The sequence below is a fragment of the Olea europaea genome, unplaced genomic scaffold (genome assembly GCF_002742605.1).
Source record: "Olea europaea var. sylvestris unplaced genomic scaffold, O_europaea_v1 scaffold2261, whole genome shotgun sequence".
In the NCBI taxonomy this organism is placed as follows: domain Eukaryota; kingdom Viridiplantae; phylum Streptophyta; class Magnoliopsida; order Lamiales; family Oleaceae; genus Olea; species Olea europaea.
The window spans coordinates 26,548-45,131 of record NW_019240665.1 but is presented as its reverse complement, the minus strand read 5'-3'; the positions used below and the strand labels follow the sequence as shown (position 1 = coordinate 45,131).

The window sequence follows — 18,584 nt, the reverse complement described above, 5'->3', positions numbered from 1 at the left end:
CGGAGAGGGCCTAAGGCCCATGATGAAAATGCTTAGCTCGAGAGGCGAATTACAGATTTCTGTCATAGGGTATGTTTTCGGTGGATTTTTCAGTATATTTGATGTGATGAGATAATAGTATGGAGATCAGCTGACGATTATATCATGATTATGAAATGATATTTTACAGCGTTATGAAGATGTCTCGTATCTTGATTATTAATACAATATTCTATTTTAATGTGAACTATTAAATGATGTAAATTTGATTTTCGATAAGAATATATGAATGAGAAAGTATAAGTATTTTTGAAATTCTTCACTCACTGAGCTATCAATTCATATAATTTTTCACGTTTTTCTTACCAGGTAGCAATTGAGCTTGGGATCTTTGAAGAACTAGTTAATTTAGGAGCCACCATCACATGACCACTGTAGATTATTTGTGTTCGTTGAGTTGAGCATGAAAAAATTATTTTGGGCCCATTGCATTATTTTTTATAAACATCTTATTTTGACACGTAATTAGTAGTACTTCATTGTCAGTTTTGGTAGTGGATCTAACATCTAGTCAGCATCTTCTATCAACTCATTTCTCGTTTAGGATCCATTAGGATGATTTGAGAAGGGTCGTATCAGTTTCAATGTTTTCTACTTGTGGACAATCACAACATACCTTATTTTCCATTTTATTGATTTTTTTTAAATACATTTCTTAACTTATTTATTCTAAGCTTATATTTGGTGTAGCTAAAAATCATTTTTTTCCTCACTTTTTTTTTGTCAATGTGGATAAAATTTGATGAAATGTACAGTTGAAGAATTAATAAAAATTGTGAATCTCATTAAATATGTGGTTAAAATTAATTATTGACATTGACTTAAAATTTTAAGTTATACTAAACGGGACTAAATTTAGCACCTGTGGCGGTTTCAGCCCCATTTTTAGCTAAGAATACATTTTAAAATAGTAGATTGATGGAGATTGTGTGATTAAAAAATAAAGAAAAATTTTGGATTTACGTACAATATTATTTTATTGAAAAATATGTAATTAAATAGAAGAGAGAAAAACATATATTTTAAAAATAGTGGAGATCAGACAAGGGCTTATTCAACAAAAAAGAAAATAAATAAAAAAATAAAATTGACCATAAATATGGAAGAAAATTCAAAGTTGGCCATAAGAAAAGAATTATAGAGTCAAAGGTAGAACAAGGAAATACAAGAAAAAAATTGTCTAAAGAAAATGGGGTCTTGAATTTCTTTCTTCTTTGCATAAGTTGATCACCGTCCTATGGGGCCATAACCTGAAAACTTCAAATAGGATCGCACTTTCAAGGCATTCCATGACGACTTGGTCCAAATTTGTGACTAATTATTTCCCAAATTAATTAGTACTTTTTTTAGGTTAACAGAGAGAAAATAAAATAGAATAGCAAGAAAAAGTTTAACCACGCTTGTAAATAAGATAAGCCAACACAGTATCTAATCAAAGTTTCAAGTTCGACATTCAAATTTGATATGATGATTATGAATCTTATGAATATAGGGTGTAGTTAACATTTCTTCCTATGATGGCAACCAAATGGTCACGTTGTTCCATCCCGTTGGAGATTTTAATTTTCCGCCTTATTTATTGTAATTTTTGGATAATTTGAGAATTGCATTAATGGATTTGGGTAATCAGTCCAGATTTGGACATAAAAAAATTTGTGTTAACGAAATTTTAAAGAACTAATTTTTTGGACAGAACAAGACGGGACGGGACAAGACACTGTAAATCTCTAATTTTTCTAGTCAAGATTTCCATCCCTATTTGTTACATAGTTTATTTATATTTTTTAAATTTGTTGTTTTAACAGTATCGTGTCAATTATTATAACTTTATTGTACTGACATCTCTAAATTAATATTTTAATAATTAATAACCTGTGAGACATTTAATAAAATTTAATGAAACCGGTCTTGTTTTATAGGCATAATTTTATTTATTTAATTTTTTTTTTTGCATCTAATAATTAATATAAAATATTAAAATTTTAAATTTGTAGAATCACATTCTTTAGGGAATCATCTATCTAGAGTTTTATTTATCTTTTATTTATGATGTTGACTATATACCTTGGAGTACCTATGAATTATAACATTAGTGTGATTTAAAAGGTCAATAAGAGAAATAAATGAGTGAAGAACACATAGTTTATCTTTATTATACAAAAGTTCATCATTATTTATATCATCTTCATGTTGGTCTTGTGACCCTTCATGTTGCTATGAGATCTTCATTCGTTATTTCTTCATGGACAATTTGTTGCTCCTCCTCCAAATTTCATAGGGCGTTATAAGAGTAAATTGACTTTTTAATTATCTAAAAGTATGTAAGAGACATTAGTAAATACACAATAAATAAAAAATTTAATAGAAATTCTATAAACTAATTCCCTGTGTTATTTAATAAATTATTGAACAACATATTGTATTAATTTTAAAACTGTAGTACTAAAGAATTAGACTTTCATTTTGTTTCCTTCTTGGTTTCTTCTCTTGTGTAAACGTGTTAATGTCTAGACAATCAATGTTTAGATCCTTTATCAAATTGTCGTGAATAATAATGAAATGTTTGAAAATATATTAGCCAAATGTGGACATCGTTTTCGAAAGGAAAGTGGAACGCTTGGTATGCATAAAATGTAGATCAACGTTGACGTTGCCAATACGCGATAGTATTATATGATCCAAGCATGGAATTTTTTAATCAATCCCCACAAGATGGAATGTCTATATTTATACGCTTAGAACTTATTTTATAAAAGTTCTTTAAATTTTTATCCACTTTTAACGGATCAAACTTTAAGTATTACTATGATACTAGAGTCTATCAAACTTAAATAAATAATTCTATATGTGTAAAGTTTGAACGATCATTCAAATTTCAAGATTGATGTGCTTAAACGAGCTACTATATATCTTGTAGGAGTATATTGTGTGTAAAATGTCACGTCAATTTAGTATAAAAATACTAATCAACATATTAGGACTAGCACTTGAATTAATCCTCTTAACAAATCTTAACTTTTTAAGATAAAACCTCAAATTTAATATCAACATCTAAATTTTTGCAACATAAATAATTAATATTATTTTGTGTTTGCGACTCCATTTCATAGTGTTGGTTATTAATCCTTCAGGTCAAAATAATTTCTAATAGCATGAATAAACGTTATCCACAAAAATAAAATCTTAAGGGAGTTCAATTTTTAAGAACTTTTAAATACTTCTTTCTTTACTCAGATATTATATCCGATAAAGAAAGAGACCAAGTCAGAGGTCTGACTAATATTCAGTCGAACGTAGAAACTACGCCAGAATAAAGGGAGCGAAGTATCGCATGGACTACGGTAGAACAGACCACAAAAGTAATTAATGGTAGAATCATGGACCAGTTTAATTTTTTCCATCCACTTGCACAGAAGATACAAATTGATGAGTGCCACAAGAGCATAAATTGAATGTGGCCTCTTTCTTGCATATTCCAACACGCAAAATGAAAAACCAGTAAAACCTTGCACAAATATTCAAGAATTTCACTATACAGACACTGGACTCACAGATTGGTCAATACTTGCGACTTTCTTGAAATGACCCTTTATTAGTTTAATAAACAAGGAAGACACAGAAAACCAACCATTTGTGTCTGAAGCTTGGAATTCACTTCACCAAAGCATGAAATATACCGTTTTCTTAACATCTTTAGATATCTGTGTATTCTGTCTTATCCTTTTATCAAGAAAATCTTCTGCTACTGATTTTCGGTACGATGCATGCTTGCCCAAGAATTGTGACAATGGCCCAAAAATTAAATTTCCATTCTATATTGAAGGTTTGCAAAAATCCTACTGCGGTTACCCCGGATTCCATCTCAAGTGCGGAAAACATGGCTATCCAATGATTAGTTCAACAGAAAATGACTATATAGTTGAAAACATTTCCTATCCTCGTCGTTCTTTTCGTGTTTATAATGCTGCTGTTTTGAGTAATTTAAACGGCAGATGCCTTCCACAAATCAGGAACACGACACTTCCTATTAGAGAGTTTCAGTATGTTAATGCAACAAGTCTTTATTTTTTGTCCAATTGTATTGAACCGTTGCCTAATGATCTTTTGCGATACAAGGTTGACTGTCCGGGTGAGAAAAGAGATAATTTGGATTTAGCAATTTGTGATAAGGATGAAAATTTGCAGAAGGGATTGAAAAATTGCGAAAAAATAGTGGCGGCCCCGGTGGAAGTGCATGGTGATGAAGAGAGGATTGTAGTGGGAGAGTATAAGAAGATTTTGAGAAGAGGGTTTGAACTGAATTATTCATCATCCAGTGAATGCAGTACATGTGAGAGAGAGGGCGGCCGATGTGGCTTTAACACCACTATTTTCAAGTTCCGTTGCTTCTGCCCTGACAGACCCCGTCCCCGGGGTTGCAGATCACGACGTGCAGATTCAGGTATGTTATATTTCTTTTTTGTCACTTTCAATTTATGGAATGTGATAATTGAAAAATTAGTTTGATAAAAGTTTCTTAGGATCTGTTTAACGTTCACACTAACAAAAAGAATTTTAAGTACGTTTTCTTACTTCCGTCATATATGCCAAAAGGGCATGTTGACAGAACATGTACTGTGATTTTAGCAGCCTAAATCTTTTTTCTAAAGTCCTAAATCTTTTCTTCTGTGTTACGTAATAGATGTTTGGATAAATTCAAGAATAATGTGCTGTATGGTTCGTTCTTCCATATGTTTGACCAAGAAGCTTAATAGCTTCTCAATTTCATCAAAAAACGATTAACTTTATTAATAGTAATAGTTCAAATCTGCACATGATTCTCTACATCTCAGTCAATGTGAGATCTATTTTCTAACATGCCTCCATAAGATAGTAGTTCGTTTAAGTAGAGCAATCTGAGAAATAACTCAAATCTATATATATTAATCTATATTTCGGTAATTAGCCAATATGAAATTTATCTCTTGATAAAAACAATTGAGACAATACCATGAATTGATTGTATACCTCGGTCTTGTTTTTGCTCTTAACTGAACATAGAGATGAGATATAGAAACAAGACTGAGTCTTCCTTGATGCATTCTTACGTACTGAAGACAAAAGGTGAGTTTGAGCCCCATTATTTCTCATTACATTAAATTAAAATTTTCTCTCTTACTTTTAACCACACAATCTTCAATAAAATAATATTACATGTAAATCAAAAAATTTTCAACTACTCATTTAAAAAAAAAATATTATTCATCTCATTATAATGCATTAAATTAAAATTTTCTCTCTCTTACTTTTAACCACACAATTTTCAATAAAATAATATTATACGTAAATCAAAAAATTTTCAACCATTCATTTAAAAAAAAATATTATTCATCTCATTATAATGCCAAATAATGCGGCTCAAACACACCAAAAATTTAAATTCATAACTATTACAATTGACAAAACTTTATCTCGTTGTTTTTTCTGTAGAACAACTAGAAATCAAAAAATTTACAAGTATATCAGGTGGAAAAGTATTCTTAAAATTATCCTTGATTTAAGAGCACGTATTGCAAGGTTTGCATCCCACCAAACCGATTAGTAGACCAAATGTCTAAATGAGTCTATCGATTCGATAAACGTATGAATTTCATAGAGCAGACACTATATTGCTACAATTAGTCTCAACGAAAGATATATCATGGCCTCGACCCGAGCAAATTAAGCTTTTTTCATATGGCCATGCTCTCAAGTCTCACCCACCAGTGGCTCAATATTACTTACGAGAACTTTGGAAAATGCAGTCGCCATTTTGCAATTCTCATCCCTACTAATTTCCTAATCTCATAAAACATTCCGACCTAACTCCACTGGATCACCCATTCAATTGATATATGTTTTCTAACAATTATGGATTTCGTTAGTTTTAGCCCATTTCGTTTTTTTTGTGGACTGGCCCAATGAATTTGAAATTATGGGTTATGGCCATTTATTAACAATTGCCACTAGCCCAAACTATGCATCTCATTACTTTGAATCCTACTGCTGGACCGATCTAGGGACGGAGTTAGAACTATATAAAATTTTGAGATAGATTATAATATAGACTTCTGGGGTGGACTAGTTTCTTTGAGCCAATTTTTTGACGTAAATAAGGTTTTAGGCCCAATTTTTGAAGTAAAAGAAATAAATCCTTTCGGCCCAAATTTTAGATTAGGCTATAACCCAATTTGTCAAAAGTTAGGTTCGCCCCTGAATAATCGAACCGGCTTATAGCCCAAGTAATGCGTTCTTCTCTGGCCAACTTTCACCGAAGAATCATCTATGTTAAAGAGACAACATTTTATCTGATTAATCCAAATATATTGTAAATTTGTGACTTAGGACCATTTTTGTAGGATTTTTGAGAAATTAAATGTCGTATCTGATACTAAAAAGCTGGATTAAGATATGTTTGGATAATTTACCGAAAGTATTTTGTCTGAATATACTTTTTTTTTTTAAGAAAAAACTGTTATAAGGTAGGTAACTATTTTTAGGAAGCTCTTTCTAAAAGAACTCCGATCAAATAATCATTTAATTGTCCCATAAACTACTGGTCACAACTAATCTAAAAATTGAAGATTCTTTCGCATTGATTATTAGAATTCTTCTCCCTCAAATGTAAAAATTCAAATTGAAATTGCTCAGTTGCAATTGCGAGATTACAGACACAACATTTTTTCTTTCTTTCTTTCTTTCTTTCTTTTTTTTTTTTAATAAATAATGTCAGCGAACATTTTAAGCCCCTGTTTGGCCCCATTGCGTGGAAAAATTAATGGGTGGAATAGTATTTTTTTGAAAAATGAGTAGTTGAAAAAGAAAGAAAAGTTTTCGATTTATGTGTAATATTATTTTATGGAAGATTATGTGGTTGAAAATAGGAGAGATAAAAATAAAATGTAATGAGATAAAATTTAGTGGGGCTCAAACGAGGGCTAAATTTCGAATAGTTGAATTGTGATTTTGACGTAACTTACTTCGTATATTACATTACATTTTAAATTAAAACTAACAGTAAAGTCAATGAAATGAATAATTTTGTAATACTAATGTGAGTACAGTAAGAGCCACCGAACTATCCTTTACTTTTCCACCACAATTTTGACAATAAAAAAAGGAAAAAAATGACAAGTGCAAGGCATTGAAGTTGTTTCTGATTCGCAGGTCAGGAATTCAAATAATTTGTTGGGTAGGAAACTTCAGCGTTATTGGTTTAGGCTGACTTTTTCAACTTAGGACATTTTGATAATCCTTTTATATTAGTCTTGATGAAAAAAGATTCAAGTCAAATGCCGTGTTACACCTTGATGATGATGCAAATAATTTTCAAATACAATTGGGACAAAGCTAGAAAATTTCATCTCTCTCACCATCTTCTTCTTCTTGTTAATCATGGTTTCTTCAAGGGAGCTCTGTAGGGATGCTGCCAGTTTTTTTGTTAATTTCTCTGTGTTTCTTCATGTTTTTACTTTCAAATTCGTGTATTCTAAATGCCCAAAAAGTTTCCAGTGTGGAAATCTTGGCAATTTGGAGTTTCCTCTGGCAGATTTTTCGCAACCCGGATGTGGGTTGTACACGGTTGAGTGCGGTGCTCTGCCGAATCCAAGAATTCACCTGGATACTGAGAGGTTATCGCTGTCGTATGAAATTATGGGCAACATATCTACCAATCGAGCATGGATTCGAAACCCTATTGTTGAAAATTTTTTGCGAACTAAGAGCTGTGATTTATTCCTCGATTACTATATTCCTTACAATCATTCTATTTCGTTGATATTCTTCCCCAATATCACTCTGATCAAATGCCCCAAAAATATGAACTCTGACGACGACGAGTTACGTCGTTTACATGAAAGTTATAGAAATTACACACGCTGCGACTTTGATATATATTACGCCAATTCAAATGAAAATCTTCCGCCCCCAATTCCAATTGGTTGTTCTGATCTTTACTTGCCGGTCAAATCACAGACTATATCAGATTCAGCAGACTTGTTCGAACGGTTAGGGAACGAATATAATATAGAATGGAATCTGTCTGAAGATTGTATTGATTGCCACCAAGGTGGAGGACAGTGTACAGCTGACCAAAATAATCAATTTCGATGTGCAAAAGGTAACATCGGCTTTTGAACATGGGCGATCTCAAGTTATTCCTTTACATGCTTCTTCTTGATTTGAGTTTTGCCAGCAATCAAGAGCAGGGTTTAAGTGATTTTAACTTTAAAAATATATTAATTGTCTGGTTTTATGTGTTACTGATAATTTTGCAATTTGTATTTCTATTTGCCAATCAATCCACATGAAAACAGTTGATTTGTGTTCTTTACATGTATAGATGTTCTCCATACGGTTTTTTTTTTTTTTTTTTTTTCCGCACAGGATATGAAAACAGAGAAATCTAATTTCTATCTGATCAATTGGACCTGATCTGACATATTTGCTCATGTTGGCTATGAATGCAGGAAAAAGTAAGTTGAAGCTGATTTTATTAATCACAGCCACAGGTAAGAACATACATATATTACATAGTAGACTTGGAAATTCTGTTCTTACCTACATTTCTTCGTTACTTATTACTTCCCCTTTTTTCTTTATTTCGATTCATTGGAAGAAATCATTATTCTCATCACAGTTTCTCGTTTCATTTCATTTTCGGTTAGTGAGTTCCTCACTTCTCTGTTTTATGATTTTCAGTTATAGCTGGAAGTATACTCATACTTTGCGTGGTAGGCATTTTCGTTTGGCGTCATAAAAGAAGAATCAATGATGCCAACTTACTTTCGAGGAACATATCCTCCGATCCTTCCTCAAAATCAGACATTGAAGGCGGGAGTTTCTACTATGGTATTCCCATCTTCTCCTACACAGAACTTGAAGTGGCCACCAATAATTTTGATTCTTCAAAAGAACTGGGAGACGGAGGTTTTGGAACCGTCTACTATGGTAAGAATCTATTAGTCATTATGAGGCAGACTCACTCTACATCACAATAAGTACAGTTGTGGCTAGTCGTTACATAATCGGCAACTGTTTAAAACTAATGGCAAGTATGCCTTCTTTCTAATTAGGCAAGCTCCAAGATGGACGAGAAGTAGCAATAAAGCGCCTCTATGAGCATAATTACAAACGAGTAGAACAGTTTATGAATGAAATCAAAATTCTTACTTGCTTGAGGCACGTGAATCTTGTTTCTCTCTATGGTTGTACATCAAGGCGCAGCCGGGAACTCCTACTTGTTTACGAGTTCGTTCCTAATGGCACGGTTGCAGATCATATCCATGGTGACAGAGCTAGTAAAGCACCACTCTCATGGCCAATTCGCATGAACATTGCCATAGAAACTGCTAGCGCATTGGCATACCTACATAAATCAGATATAATACATCGCGATGTGAAGACTAACAACATACTACTCGACAACAATTTTCGTGTCAAAGTTGCAGATTTCGGGCTTTCAAGACTCTTCCCTAATGATGTCACTCATATATCGACTGCCCCTCAGGGAACTCCTGGATATGTTGATCCGGAATATCATCAATGTTACCAACTTACAGATAGAAGTGACGTTTACAGCTTTGGAGTTGTTCTCATCGAGCTCATATCATCAATGCCTGCAGTGGATATAAGTAGGCATCGGCATGAAATCAACTTAGCCAACTTAGCGATAAGCAGGATCCAACGGTGTGCTTTTGACGAGTTAATCGATCCATCTCTGGGATTTGGATCTGATGATGATGTTACAAGGATGACTACTTCAGTGGCGGAGTTAGCTTTCCGATGTTTGCAACTTGAAACGGATTTGAGGCCTTCTATGGACGAAGTATTATCATCTCTAAAGGAGATAATGGGCGATGAGGAGTTGGAATTTGATAATAAAATGGAGACTAATGATAATCACAGCGTTCCAAGGGGTGTAAAGATCCCACCTTCACCTGAGACAGATGATGTTTTATTGTTGAGGAGCAAGTATTTGCAATCCTCACCAAATGCTGTGACTGATATGTGGATAAGTAGCTCTACAACAGCTAGTTCAAGTGGGTAAGATTTGTATTTCCTTTTCGTGTTTATAGAAATAGATTATGGTAAGAATTTTGTTATATATCCTTTATATTGTTTGCAAAATGGTTGTGATATATTCCATATTCTATGCTTTCTGCTTCAAAAACAGTAAATATAGAACTAAAACTGAGAATATGCTAGTAAATAATGTAGCTTTTCTTAACATCTGGCTATGTTGTTCTCCGGCTTCAATAATACGAGGAAACTGTTTGCTGTGCACTACTGACAGCTATGTACAAAACAACAAATAACATTTTTACTTGTTTTTATTCATTCGTCCTATCCTATGTTGTTCAATCTAGTATGTCAAATAATTTTGTGTAAAATGATATGCAGCAGTACAGTAAATGACACGCATCTAAGATGATGTCATTCTTGTCGATCTGTCAAAGCGAAGCATTCCTAGGTGTCATTTGGATCCTGGATTTTGACAGGGAAAATGAAGAAATTTCCTATGGATTTTTGCATTTTTCCCTTGTGGCCGGGATAGGGTGTTTGTTTCGTGCATATAGGCTTGTTCTTAACCTAAAGTTAAATTTTTTGAGTGAATTAGTACTACTAAAATATCATTGCCAACAACTTTAAAAGCAACAATTTTTATATATGATTGTTCAATGGACCGTAAAGAGGATAAGAAACGAGCTCAAGTAGAAGAAGAGACGTGATCCAGATAGCTCGTTAGGCTGCTATTCAGGAATGGGAAAGTTCGAAAAAAGATCTTACGTCCACTAGATACAGAGTAAATAATGAGGTTATGATGGATTCTCAACATAACATAGCATTTGATGAACCAAGTAACCAACACATACCTCAAAAGACTAGTTGAATATGAATCTCTAATAGAAGGTAACTCATCCAATGAAGGAACGATTCAACAATCATCGCAAGCTTTATGAGACACATGGAAATAACAAAAAAGATGAGTGATTTGACTGTGTAGCTAAATTCAAGGGAAGAACAAATTAAGGTTGAGATATGCATTCGAGTTTCATATTGGCCACCTTAGTTTTAAGAAGAATAGCGTTGTAAGAATTACTGCCATTTGGATAAAATCATAGATAGTCAAAGTTTGATTATTAATACTTTTTTACCATTTGGAAAAATTGAAGATATGTTACAGTTGACAATTCTTATAATTTGACTATTTTTTTATACCTTATGATTTTCAATCTTTGCACTCAGCCTATCCTTAGATTTTTTGTATGGTTTTTTAAATAGAGAAAATAATACCACACTCATCAATATTAAGAAAAAATAGAAAATAAAAACTCGTCAATTTAATAAATCACGTGTCATCTTGCTTTTTGAGATTTTGATTTTATGAAGTTTAACAGGGTTATGCAATAGCTTATCATGCTGATATAACCAAATGAAATGCATAATTTTCATAAGAGAAGTTAGATTTCCAATCTATTTTTATTTGCCAATTTCATTTTCAAAACTGGCTTCTGCGATAATATTGTAAGCAATATGAAAACTTACCATTTTTTGTTCCTCATGCAGCATGGGTGACATGAAAATATTAATTCCCATTCAATGCTCCCAAAATTTGTATCTGGGATGAGGATAGGTTGGATAAGAAACCTAACTAGATATCGAAACTTGAGATGATCTGCAATAGTGCTGTTGAGTTCCTAAAACAAAGTTTAAGATGTATGATATTGTAGTCCGTTCGATACTTAAGTCAGTATGCGTGTGAGCTTACGATATTGTCAAACTTAGTAAAGTGGACCTAAAGAGTGGAATATCATTTTCACGAGGACCGTATTATTTATTATTAGGGACAGATTCAAGATTGGATCCAAGACCTGGCTATAAAATTTCAAATCGGGCTACTACGAGAGGGAAAAAATTACATATAAAAAATTGATTTTTTACCAAAAATAAAAAATACCTTTAAAAAAAGTTGTTGGGCCAGGAGGGCGGGGGCTACAACCCTGCCCTGCCCTGCCTTGCCCCCCAAATCCGTCCCTGTTTATTATTGACCTAAATTGATCCTTCTTTTTATTTGAACCAATACAAAAATTTAATGCGGGATGTATTTATTATAATTTTTAGACTAAAATAAAGCTATGATTAACTAACTAGTTGACGAGATTGTTTTTTAGATTAAAAAGAAGAGAAAAATGAAAGGACTCGTGATTTTAAAATCTCCCCCTTGATTTATCATACGAACTCATGAAAAATAATTGGCATGTGTATTCGGTCAAACAATTTAATCCAGTTTATCTCTATTTGAATCTCAACATATATAATTAAATGCATTAATCTACAATTATTTAGCAACCACAATAATTATAGAAGTATATCTCTTTATTCAAGCTAAATTTTTTATTTTTCTTATTTAGTTTAAACAAATAAAGCAATTAATTATTGACCAAGTAAGTAATTACGATCATCTTAATAATAAAAGTAATATGCAAAACTAATAAAAAAAATTAGATCTTCAATTATCCAAAATCAATAATTTGAACTAAAGCTATATCTTTCATCCTAACAAACGAATTTAGCCAAAAATCATCGTATAAGAAAAATACAAATCACAATTGAAATACATCACCAGGTTACGAAGACAAGAAAGTTGAAGCAATCTTGCACCAAGATTAATACTCCTTAATAAATTCTCCAAATCCTAGTTCATTGCCTTGTATTTTTTTTTTTCTCTCTCTCAATTTAATCTCCAAGAATTTCTTAAAAATTGTGTTAATTGTCAACCGTAATAATGAATGAAAAATCTTATTTATGGTATTCTAATCCCATAGCTATTCGTAGGTTACAATTCACACAAAATCCATTCTTTTTGAATGAGTGCAGACAAATTTTAACCTAAAGATCAGGCTGCAGAGGCCTCCCCAAATTTGAGAAACCTCGTACTAGCATAAAAAACTCCCGTTGCTTTAAGGAGGCAGCCGGCCTTCCCAATTTTGGGAGATCTAACATCATTTTTTTTTTTCAAATTTTGCATGGTGCCCCCTGAACTTATAGTCTCCAACTTAGTTTTTGAACTTTTCACCTTCCAATTTAGTCCTTGACATTTGGATTTAGTCCAATTGCACATCACATCTTTTTCAATTTAACTCTGTTTGGCTCCAACACGTCCCTTGATTAATCCATTCTATATATGAAAGAAAATTAACACAAATTAGACCGAACAAAGATTATTTGGTATGTAAGTGTAAACTTAATAATTCATATATGAAAGAGATACAAATTTGTGAGTCCATGTATGATTTTGACACAAAATTGAGCGTATGTATATTTTGATACAAGGGTAAAGTTCATGTATAATTTTGACACGAGGATAAATATCATTTACCATTTGCATAATTAACTTGCAAAGTGCCTCCAACATAAGTACTCCATTTGCAACATAGATTGCTAGGTTAGTTTTAACAAACATAAGTTATGGATGAAATACGAATTTAGAAGTTCGTGTATAGTTTTGATATAATGTTGATTTCATTTATGATTTTGATACATTCTGTAAAGTTCATGTATAGGGCGCTCATTTAACACTGTACTTTGATTATAAAGTGCCTTCAAATATATAACAAGATTAGAAAGAATATATAAATTATATATTTGGCTGTCCAATCACAAAATCTGAAAGAAAATATTTTTTAGTTTTTTGATCAGTTGTGCTAATGTACATAACGATTTACATACATATGATGTGATGAGATATAATTAGGTCATAATTTTTTCATCATCTATATGTAAATCATTATGTAACTTATTATATACAAGTAACTTATTCTTTTTGAATTCATAACAAGTGAAATTAGATACATATTTTAAAATTTGTAACCGCTTGACCTGTCCTTTGAATTAATGACAAGTTGGTTTAACTAGTGAGATTTATGTGCCTTCACGTTAGGTCCTTCTCTGATTCCAATAAAATTTAATTATGTTATAGGTATAGGAAAATTTTGACAGAATTTTGACAGATGAACACTTGGCAATTTTTCATTGGTTTTGGACCCAACACAACACCTGTATAGATTCTATGAATAATTTCTTGTATGTTATTCAATAAAATTGAATAATGCTATTCATAGTGAATATTACCGATAGTCGTCCTACGTGACAAACACATGAGAGTTTGTTATTTTATACATTAATATGGTAGTTTTGATTGTCTTATGTATCAAATGTATGCCACGCAAGATGATTTGTCGGCAATCTTCACTATGAATAACATTATTCATTTAGGCAAGTCAAGAATTTATGCAAAATGAATGATTATCTCGACCACATATTTTCTTGATAGACCAAGCCACTTGTACCCGGGCGTTTACATGCTTGGTTAAACACCCTTCACATGGGGGACGGGGCCACGCAACCAAACGCTCGGTTACAAATGAAATTTCTTGTTTTTGATTCATATTCTATTTGTCTTGTTATACGCCGGGTACAGATGAAAATTCCATTTTTGATTCATATTCTATTTGTCTGTGTCCAGGTCTTCGTGAAAATATTTCCAAGTCAACTGCTCTGGTCAACCGCGTCTCTATAATTTAATGAAATTGAGGGAGACTGAGATTTCTATCCTATTCTTCTCCTTCTCGTTAGGCATGGCTTTTTCCAGGAAGCTCTATAGGCCTGTTTCTAGTTTTCCTGTTTATTTCTCTCTGTTTTGTCTGCTTAATCTAAACTTTGTCTATTCTAAATGCCAAAAATCTTTCCAGTGTGGAAATCTTGGCCGTTTGGAGTTTCCTTTATCCAATTATACGCAATGAATGTGGATTGTTCAGGGTTCAGTGCGATGCCACTCCACATCCATTAGTTTACCTGGAAGATGAAGGGATTTCATCAACCAGGGAGATTCTGTCCAAGATATCTACCCATGTGTTCAGGATTAGGAACCCTACTCTTGAAGGTCTTTTGAAAAGTAAAAGCTGCGTTGTGTTCAACAATTTCTCTATTCAAAGCTTGCCTACTATTTCGTTGTCATTCTTACCTAATATCACTTTGTTTAAATGCCACAAAACTCCGATACTTTCTTTCACGGATTATTATAGGAAGTACACAGGTTGCCATTACTTCGATATATATTACGCCATTAAGAATAAAAGTATTTCTTGCCCAGATGAGTGTTCTGTTTTTCACTTGCCAGGCGACTTGAAAAATGAATCAGATTCAATAGACTTATTCGATCAGCTTAGCGCTGAATATGATGTACAATGGTTTCTGTCTGTTGACTGCGCAGAGTGTCACAACAAAGGAGGCCAGTGTACAAATACCAGGAAGAATGAATTTATATGTGAAAAAGGTACCATCGACCTTCAACACGGACAATTGCAAGATAATCATTTACAACTGCAAGATAGAATGAATTTATCAAGCGATTGCTATATGCCAATAAACAGTTGTTTTATGTCCTCTTGTTTATATGTGTAGTGTGCTCTGCTCCATGCTTTGTTGAGACTTTCGTTTTTCTGTCTTTGACTGAGTCTGAACTGACATATTTTCTCATGCTGACATACGTTTTTCTGAAGAGAGCTCTTTAGAGATGATGCCAGTTTTTGTGTTTATGTCTCAGTTTTTCTTCATGTATTTATCCATCACATTCTATAGCACATACCAGGAATGATTTCAAGTAATCCATTCACCAATTTGTAGTTCTGAAGAATATCTTCATTTGACCGAGTCGTGCAATGCTAAAGACAATTTGCACAAGTTTTTCCCTTGTGTAAATACATATAAACTCTTGACAATATCCATTATTATTTTAATTTAAAAATCATACAATATTACAAGTAGTAAAACTATAAAATATTTTCAAACTTCAAGATATGCATTTATCAAAAAATAAATAACTCTTATAAAATAATAATTTTTCATAGTCTCGAGAGTGCTACTTTATAGTGGTTTTATTGTAGCGTGTTCCATTAAAATCACTATATATAAATATAAACTGCTAAGTCGAGTTATTTTAAAGTTTGTCTTTTAGCAGCGTAATCTATAGTAGTTAAGTGATCTCAATTCTAATCAGAAACTTAAATCATTTCTTGACTACAAAGTGTGTTGAATTAAATAGTAGTGATTTTCATTTAGTATACCAGGCAATTTGATAGAAAATCTTGACTCCAGATAAATTTATTTCACAACTGTGTGAAATCACATGTTCATGAGACATGCCCCGTAAAAATTTGCATGCAGAAGAGATTATACAAAGAAACCATTTTATTTTTATAAGGTGTTCTTAATCTAACATGTATTTTGACTTCAACTGCAGGAAGAAGTAAGTTGAAATTGATTTTCATCGCAGGTAACTCTTCCAAATTTCAGTACCATTTGTTTTGCACTTTGCTTTATAAATAAAGATATCATTTTTCAAAATAGGCGGTTTAGCTGCTGCGGTAGTCCTCTTCTCCATAATCTTGTTCATTTTCAACAAGAGCAAGTGTGTGTTGAATTTAAAGGGAAAATCGCAAAATCATAAGGACATTGAACTCTTCCTAAAGAATAATGAGAATCTTGCACCACGAAGATACAACTACTTTGATCTGAAGAAAATGACTAACTCATTCGGTGACAAGCTAGGGGAAGGGGGCTTTGCTAGTGTGTATAGAGGAAAGTTGCCCAATGGCCATCTTGTAGCAGTAAAGATTTTGAAAGAATCAAAGGGCAATGGAGAAGATTTTATCAATGAGGTTGCAAGCATTAGTAGAACTTCCCACATTAACATTGTCACTCTCCTGGGATTTTGCTTTGAGGGTTCCAAAAGAGCTCTCATTTATGAGTTCATGCCCAATGGATCTCTTGAGAAATTCATATGCCACAATAGCTCTATAGCAGAACGTCAGTTAGGATGGGAAATTTTGTTTCAAATTGTAGTTGGCATTGCTGAAGGAATAGAATACTTGCACCAAGGATGTAATACACGGATTTTGCACTTCGACATAAAGCCTCACAACATTCTCCTCGACAAAGACTTCAAACCTAAAATATCGGATTTTGGCTTGGCGAAACTTTGCCCCAACATGTCCAGTATAGTTTCAATACTAGGGGCTAGAGGTACAATCGGGTATATAGCTCCAGAAATAGTTTGTAGAAACTTTGGAGACGTTTCTCACAAGTCAGATGTCTATAGCTATGGTATGATGATTTTGGAAATGGTTGGAGAGACGAAAAATATCGAAGTCAGAGTTGATCATTCAAGTGAAAATTATTTTCCTGATTGGATATATAAGAATCTTGAACAGAATGCTAAACTTGATTTGAACAACATTGTGAATGCAAATGAGCATTTGAGAAGGAAAATGATAATAGTTGGCTTATGGTGCATACAAACTGATCCTAGAGCTAGACCATCAATGAACAGGGTTGTAGAAATGTTAGAAGGGAACATGGAATCTCTGCAAATGCCTCCTAAACCCAACTTCTTTATACAGCCAAGAGAAGCAGTAAATCCTTCAACTTTTGAGTTATCACTCTCTCTCTAATATTCATGAAGTTAAGCTACAACCCCATTCAAACTTCTTGGTATTGGTGTCTGGAGGCTTCTAATGTCGAAGCACAGAAGTTGTTTTGTGTTGTTTGTGCTCTAGCAATTTGTAAGTTGTTAATGTTACGGAACAACACTTATCCGATTACTCTTTGTTTTCATTGAAGTATATAGGACTATTACTATATATTTACGTGTATTTTATAATCAAAAAATTTAGATGAAGAATTTAATCAAATTCGTTAAACAAATCTTTATCCTGATTCGAGTCATGAATTTCCAATTTTTTTGAATACAAACTTCCAATTTTTGATACCAAAAACTTAATGATTAAACACCTCAAGCCTTTTATGGTACTATCTAAAGTCAATACGACATGTAGGCACATTTTTTTTTTAATTAAAATCTAAAATCAATTCTAGACCACAAACTTAATTATTAGTCTTTGTTTTCCCACTAAATGTAAAACTTGCGCTCTCTGAATATATAAGATCACATAAACTAATATATTTATAATACTTTCCTCAAACCTTCCGTATATTTGTTTATCGTCGTCTGATATTCGACAATTAAGTATTAGCACAAATGATCGTTTTGACACAATTATCCACACCAACTTAAATACCATCTTTTCAATAGTTTCATAGATGTCTCAATTTAGTCGCGCTAAAAACTAAGCTTAGATTTATGTTTGTTCAATACAAAATATTTAAGTTGTCACTCGACTCGTTTTTCAAGACGACAATTTTTAACATGAATTCATGTTCTCTAATTCGCTCATTCTTGAATTTTCAACTCACCAAATATTAATCAACAAATTTTAAATTAAAGAATATTAAACTTACGAAAATATACACAACATTTTCTATAGATTTACATGAAATATCTGGAGATCAAGTTGAATTTATTTTTTTCATATGGTCCTCCTATAGAATTAAACTTGACATGAGGTCATTCAATATATTCAAAATGTACTAGTATCACCATTAAATTGCTTCTGCAATATGGACAA

General features: G+C 32.6%; 2 protein-coding genes across 2 annotated transcripts; both read left to right on the top strand.

The window, feature by feature from the left end:
* The first annotated feature begins 3,630 nt into the window (after window positions 1-3,630).
* On the top strand, window positions 3,631-4,872 carry LOC111381150 (LEAF RUST 10 DISEASE-RESISTANCE LOCUS RECEPTOR-LIKE PROTEIN KINASE-like 1.2). The gene has a single exon (XM_023004892.1). The coding sequence runs from the start codon at window positions 3,706-3,708 to the stop codon at window positions 4,543-4,545; it is 840 nt and encodes a 279-aa protein (XP_022860660.1). The 5' UTR covers window positions 3,631-3,705; the 3' UTR covers window positions 4,546-4,872.
* Window positions 4,873-7,214: 2,342 nt separating this feature from the next.
* Window positions 7,215-17,731, top strand: LOC111381144. The gene is made up of 10 exons (XM_023004885.1): window positions 7,215-8,176; window positions 8,526-8,567; window positions 8,758-9,006; window positions 9,132-10,101; window positions 10,232-10,355; window positions 10,902-10,968; window positions 14,585-14,619; window positions 14,779-15,394; window positions 16,361-16,393; window positions 16,468-17,731. The coding sequence occupies exons 1-10, from the start codon at window positions 7,453-7,455 to the stop codon at window positions 17,568-17,570; spliced, it is 3,963 nt and encodes a 1,320-aa protein (XP_022860653.1). The 5' UTR covers window positions 7,215-7,452; the 3' UTR covers window positions 17,571-17,731.
* Window positions 17,732-18,584: the final 853 nt, after the last annotated feature.